The 6780-nt window shown below is 35.5% G+C and overlaps 1 protein-coding gene across 2 annotated transcripts; it reads right to left on the bottom strand.

Moving 5' to 3' along the window:
- GBF1 (G-box binding factor 1) lies at positions 1 to 4653 on the bottom strand. 2 transcript variants are annotated; one of them, XM_089612350.1, is made up of 11 exons: positions 4386 to 4653; positions 3060 to 3244; positions 2851 to 2940; positions 2666 to 2755; positions 2098 to 2273; positions 1936 to 1987; positions 1793 to 1841; positions 1541 to 1707; positions 992 to 1072; positions 689 to 814; positions 1 to 409 (listed from the first exon to the last, which is right to left on the bottom strand). In XM_089612350.1, exons 2-11 carry the CDS (start codon positions 3162 to 3164, stop codon positions 329 to 331), a joined length of 1017 nt encoding a protein of 338 aa, XP_089468476.1. In that variant the 5' UTR covers positions 3165 to 3244; positions 4386 to 4653; the 3' UTR covers positions 1 to 328. The 2 variants fall into 2 exon arrangements, with proteins under 2 accessions (XP_089468476.1, XP_089468477.1); XM_089612351.1 differs by having other exon boundaries at positions 1541 to 1701.
- Positions 4654 to 6780: the final 2127 nt, after the last annotated feature.

Genomic DNA, 6780 nt, shown 5'->3' with positions numbered 1-6780 from the left:
TTGAGAGAGGAGATAATAACACTATGTAAATTTGAAATACTTATCACGTGCTACACTTCTTTTTACCGCTGGTTCGTGCTACAACTTGGAAAAATAATTGGTTCAAAGTCAGAAAAAAAAACATGAAATACACATTAGAGTTGCAGAGAATGGAGGTCGTTAAATTTTCAAATTAGTTGCAAAAAAGTAAATGTTCTATATGCTTCGATTAAATCCATACTTTTTCATTTCCTGGAGTTCAATAAATTTCTAAATTCTAATTGCTACGAGAAGAATAGTGGAAGTTTGGTATTTTTTTTTCTTTTTAACCCGGAGTTTTGCTTTCCTTTTAACTCTTACCATCAACATTTCGAGCCCGATGATCAAGGTTTGCTACAACTTCAGGTCCACACAATCGTGTTAGCTCTTCCTGTTACGATCACATACAAAATCATGTTTGTCAGAAAAAGTAGTCCAGTACCTTAATTAAAATCATAAATTTATACACACACAAAAAAAATCCAGATTCAGAGCTTTGATTTTTCTTTTGTCCATCATTAAGAGACTTTAAATTCTGATATTGGTGACTTGCGACAAATAAACCGTCGGTTAAATGATTCGATGAAAATACAGGAAAACTGCTGAAGAAATGATTTTTGAGAATTCTCGGTGAATTAAAATCTCTTAAAGTTAAAAAGCGGAAGCTAACCTTGATTGTAGAATTCTCAGAAGTAAGCTTTTCACATTCCTCGGAAAGTTTCTGCAGCTCTTCTCTGAGGCTTCGATTTTCGGTGTTCAAGTTCTCAACCCTCACTTGTAACTCTTCACACTCAGCCTGGTAAATACCAAGGCATTATAAAAAAAATATCAAACACAGTTGCATAAAATAAATCACGGACAAAAATAGAATTTTATTCGATAGATATATAATATATTAAAATTATAGAATTATAAAATTATAAAATTCAATGTCCATTTTCTTCAAAGAAATATTTTAGCAGGAAGTCTCCACCTGCTTACGTAGTCTTGATCTGCGAGCCGATTCCCTATTTGATTGCTTCCTCTTTTGCCGTTTTAGTTCACGCTCGTCTGGCTGCAAAAATTATGAGAGATGTTCTGTAATTGGAAAGACAAACCCAGTGTTTTAACGTTTTTTTTTTTTTAGTTCATTAGAAAAACAGCCAACTTAACGTTTGATATTGCTAAATAGCCAACATTCGGTAAATCTTAAGTAAATAGCCACTTTCATATACTTACAAACGTAAATCTTAAGTAAATAGTCACTGCCACTGCCATATATTAAGCCACGTCATCATTTATGGCTATTTACCTAAGATTTACGAAACGTTGGCTATTTAGCAATATCAAACGTTTAAGTTAGACAATTTTCCTAATTTTTTTTTTTCTCGAATTTGTTCAGGACTGGCGTTTCTTCTGGAAAAGAAAAAATAAACCTAGACAAGTGAACAAAATTAAATCTAAACAAAATAGACCCGGAAAATCTTCAACATGGACTGATTTCACAATGAGTTTTAAGAGAGGCCAATGTGAGTGTAAGTACCTGAATCCACTGGTCACCCAAAGTTCCGGCAGCGGCAGAAGATGAGGTGGCAGACGGGTTTGGTCTCAACTTAGTTCCGGCGGTTGCACCAGAAGCGTTCCACAAGTCCATCCCAATGTTGAGATTGGTCGCCGGCATCGATCCCACAGGTTTCCCCGGTACTGAAGCTTTGCAAAATTGAAATAGCAGTGTTTATCTTAGAATTGGCTCCCGAGAAGTTATTCATTTTTTTTTGGGATAAGTAATGCATACCATCTGCAAGCATTTGGTCAAAGCTTCCCTTCTTGTTGGCGGATATATCCTGAAAGAATCACGTGCAGTTTTTAATTGAGCTACGAAGTCCACCACATAAGAATATCCAACGCGTTGTCCAAACTTGGATAACTCAAACGTACCTGTTGGTTCTCGTCACTTGCATCCGATGAGCCATCAGATCCACTTTCAGCACTACAGGACAATCGAATAAAGTATCAGTAATATGAGTGGTTGAAAAGAAAAGGAAAACATTGACCAAAGCTTGTCAAGAGCTTCCTAAAAACCCATGCCACAACGTGCACCTTTGTGATGCGCCGTCATTTCCCGAGCCCGATGTTGCTTTTCCACTCTCCCCAGCTTTTGCACCAGCCATTCCTGCGTTTCCAGAGTTTGCCTTGGATTTTTTTGCCGAAGATCGGTCTTTTCCATCTTGGCCCTTCCCTTCTGGTTCTAGATTCGGTGGCATAGCCATGTGAGTCTGCATGATAATAGGAAGAGTTTGCTTACAAGCTTTTATAGCCCCCCAAAAAAGCTATTTCCATCTGGATCGAATGTTCGTGCGAATGTAATTTCATTCATTTTCAAAAGAGCTGAATAAATCCAATGTTTTATGTTACGTGCCGTTTTAGAAATTTTAAGAATGATACATCAAAAAACTATAACTCCTAGCCTTCTAATTCTAATAAACATATTCCCACTAATCTCATGCTTTCTGTTGAATTCCATCTTAAAACTCATTGGTATCAAGTGGAAGGGTCCAACCAATATATAAACACATGTCCACAGTCACACACAACCAATGTGGGCTATCCCACTTCAATACTTTAAATGTTTATTAAAAAAAAAAAAAGTAGAAGCAAAAAGTCATACTGCAGGTGGCATGTTAGGATGACCATATACTCCCCCGGGAGGATAAATAGCTGGATACGGCACAGGCGTTCCATACGGAGGTATCAGAGGCTGGAAAATCCGACAAAAATATAGAAAATAAGAATCAAAATATTCCCAGTTGTTAAGAATCATTACCATTCTCAAAGAGATGTGATATTATTCACCTGGCCCCCCCACATATACGGATGTGGTGTCGGAGAAGCAACCGTCGAGGTGAAAAAGGGCGGGGGAGTGCCACCGGGAGCATAATAAGCCTGAAATAACAAGTTGCCTCGTAAGCTATAACATCGTACGTAAAAAAAAAAAAATGACATAACGAATTCCGTCTCGAAACGTTAAACATCCAGTTATGAATGAGGTCGGCATCTTTCACCTGTAAAGAACCCGACCAGTCGGGATATGAAGGCGCGGTCGGTATCTCCTGGGTTGATGGCGCGGGTTTAGTCTTGGAAGGTGTGTTCTCTTCACCAGTACCCATTAGAGATTGGGTACACAAACTCTCCTTTAGTTATTTCGGCTACTACGCTTTTTCTGTTTGTTTATGAAGTGTGCAGAGCTCTGCACAGAACAAAGTTAACCACACGGATATAGACAAAAAGCAACTGAGACAGAGAGTAGATGCTTCGTCTTGTTAAAATAGCGCCATATAGAAATTAAGATCTTATATTTATTACAAGGTTGAATCAATTTAGAAGTTTCATCTCCATTCTACTTCAGCCTTGCACACTTGAACTAAACATCGAGGTGACTTTCGTCAATAAGTTTCAGATTGGGTAGCTTTCTCCGGGAGTCTTCAAGCATATGCTAGAGCTTCGAGTTCAACTTTTGTTACTAAGCTAATATTTGATTATCTGCATTGTTAGGCCTCTTTTTATTTAGGATCTTGGAGTATATTAATAACAATTTGTCGAGATTGTCTTCAAGGAGTCGCCTGATGATTGGTTTTCGGGTAGTGTTGTAAGTAAGCATAACAACTTTTGGTTTCTCTGTTGACAGAGAAACCAAAAGAAACGCTTGCAATTTTCAAAAAATTAGTAAGAAAAAACTGAAATTCATTGACGCAAAAGAATCCTCCGAACACAAATTAAATAACGTTTCGGGTATCCCAAAAGTTTTAGTTCAAAACTTCTGCGCGTTAACTGAAAATCCAATTCTGAGTTCGGCTGTAGAAAAATTGGAATACTAATAAAATTTCAAGCTTTTTCAAGAAATTTATAGTAATTTTATCGTCAAATCTTTATTAGAATGTCCCAGATCTAGTTGGGATACATGGAATGTGCTTCTTCTAAGTGTGTGTCAATCTTTCCATCTTGAAGCTAGGTTTTGGTGTGAGTTAGGCTCACAATTCTACCATGGTATCAGAGCCGTGAATCTTCATTCTCACAAACTTTTTGAGTTACACTGAAACATTCAAAAACAAAAACCTGAAAGATACTCTTCGCTCGCGGCTGAACTCCTTTTTCTTATCTTTTCTTTTGTAAATACGTACACGACAAACTAGACCAGTGAATTGTCACCAAAAATAGAAACTAAACAAAACACTCACGTCTCTAACTAACAATCTTAAACGAAATCTTCTACAATATTTGAATTGTCCTTGTGAGAGGGAAGAAAAGAAAAAAAAAAAACTCGAAAAATTATCCACGCAGAAGCAAAAGAAAACAGAGGAATAGATAAATAAATAAAAAAAACTACTTACAGTTTCGCAGAGCAGTGTCGAAAATCGTCACCCAAACTTTAACAATCTCGAAATCGAAGCTTCGAATTTCAGGAGTTGAGAGGCTCAAGAGGCGTGGAAACATGAAAAGCTAATCACGAAGCACAATTAATCACAAATCCATACATGTATATAGATATATATAGTATAGACAGTCGGTGAGACTCGAAAGAAGAAAGAGAACAAAAAACCACCAGTTTAAGCCTCAAGTTTGGAGTGAAACGTATTTACATAAATGGAGAGAGAGAGAGAGAGATTGGACTGACCTAAGCTCATGCCGTTTGGATGCGAGTATAACAAACAATGAATGAGAGTCAGATTAAGAAACAAGTCCAACTAGGACGGTCGATATCTTAGCTGCTACTACTTTTTAATTCACCGATCACCTTTATTCAACGGTGCAGATTTCATGGATTGCGACACCCAAAACCAATATCGGCCGTAGAATATCACACACACCAAATCGGACAGTGTTTTGTTTTTTCACGTTGAAACTCCCCGAGCTTTCGTAGAGTTGAAAAGCCACCCCTCTGAATTCGAAAATTTACAACAAAGCACCTCGGTTAATTAAGACGCGTTACACATACACACACACGAAAAGGCATTAATTTGGGTAGGATTTAGGGGACTAATTTACATCACCTCCCAAATTATTATGCCCAATTTCTTTCTCAGCGTGAGAGATGAATATTCAATATGCTGACAACATTTTTGCCATGGGCCAGTCGCAACCACAAAGATAATGCAACAAAAAAAAAACATTATACTAATGACATGAAATCTATCGAAATTGTTGTCGTTTTTTTTTTATCTTTCATTCGTGGCACCACTCGACTCGATGGTGCACATTTTGTTATTTATTGTATTTGTTCTATCCTTCACATTTGCAATAGATATATTCAATACAAAACAATTTAAAATTAAAGGTGACAATATTATTTAAGGTTTTTTTTTAGTGATACACATACATATAATTCATCTCATTGAATAATAATTAAATTTCAACATGATCTGTAGATACATTACATATAATATATTTTTTTGTTAATGATATTTTTATTTTTTTTTATTAAAAAAACGAAGATGTTTCTTTTGTAGATTTACTTAGAACACGCAAAACGTTAACATGTCATACCAGAACTTGAAAAAAGGCTTCATTATGAGTTATTTTGTAAGTATTTTAAGAAAATCAAATCCATATATATCAGATAACTTGTATTAAAATCTTCAAAAAATAACTCATTTACTGTTTACTAAAAGCAGATGATTCGCGTACCAGTACTTCGTTGTATGATAGCCTCAAAATCTGAACTTGATGTGACTTCAAACTTTTAAGGGACGCGCTGTTTATAAGTTTTTTTTTTCTTTTTATTGGAATCATGTCAACTCATGACTGATCAAGTATTTATTAATTTTTTCTCTCAAAAAAAATATTTATAAATTTTTATTTTTACATATTTGATTCTCAACTCTTCTATCTAAGTACAAAGAATATGTAAATTGAGTCCAATGGATTAACTTGCGCACAAAAAAAAAATTGCAAATTGAGTCCAATGGATTTTGACTTGCACAAAAAATAAAAATCTAAATAAATCACTTCCTCACCCTCTGTCGTTTTGTGTAAGTGGTTGTTTTGCAATTTTTTTTTTTTTAACTACGTGGCTCTTTCTTCTGAGAAAGATCTTTCTTCTGAGGGTAACAAGAAAGAAGAATAGAAGACTACTTCAAAAAATATATAAGACACGGGTGTACAAAGAGTTGTGTTCCCGTGTTGCGGCGACCAAGACACGAAGGTTAGGGTTACGGCAAGAGTGACACGTGCGATAATGAGACATCAAGGTATGACAGCTGTCCGCACAATACTGGATAAGATCAACTGCTCATTATTATAGAAACAACTTTATTTGCCTCGTCATGACAGCTATGTGGTGGTAATTAAGCTGAAGAGAATATGCATTAGATAATTACAACTAATTTTTTTGGTTGATTGGTTTAACCAAAAAGCATTTTGATTGTGTTAATCAAAATTGGCGGCTTTAAATTTGTAAGCTCGGAGTGGTACGTAGGATAGCCTAGTGGTAATTACACACCACTTAACGCTGATTGATTTTTGGTACTCCGTACGTATCACAATATCTTAGTTATATTTTTATAATAAGGTTCATATTTCTTTAACGACGTTGTAAACTTTGTCATTAAAATCAGGGTATTAGTCCAAAATAGTCAATTACTGGTATATTTGCAATATAGCATATAACTATTAAATATCATTTCACAACTCTAATTTTCTTGGTATTATAACGCAAATAAATTGAGGTATATTGTAATATATTTGATGATGCATCCAGGTAATCATTACTACCGAGGTAAAACCAAA

This window comes from Urtica dioica, chromosome 4 (assembly GCF_054948205.1).
Source record: "Urtica dioica subsp. dioica isolate 48M chromosome 4, U.dioica_male_clone48M_v1_H2, whole genome shotgun sequence".
NCBI classification, from domain to species: Eukaryota; Viridiplantae; Streptophyta; class Magnoliopsida; order Rosales; family Urticaceae; genus Urtica; species Urtica dioica.
Note: the sequence above shows the minus strand (reverse complement) of the source record. Positions and strands in the feature narration are given on the sequence as shown.

Excerpts from the sequence above, each read along its gene's own strand:
- GBF1 (XM_089612350.1), bottom strand. The coding sequence starts at position 3,164 with ATGGGTACTGGTGAAGAGAACACACCTTCCAAGACTAAACCCGCGCCA. Across the intron at positions 2,274-2,665 it reads ATCCTAACATGCCACCTGCA|ACTCACATGGCTATGCCACC; the intron begins GTATGACTTTTT and ends ATTATCATGCAG. Across the intron at positions 1,842-1,935 it reads CAAGTGACGAGAACCAACAG|GATATATCCGCCAACAAGAA; the intron begins GTACGTTTGAGT and ends TGATTCTTTCAG.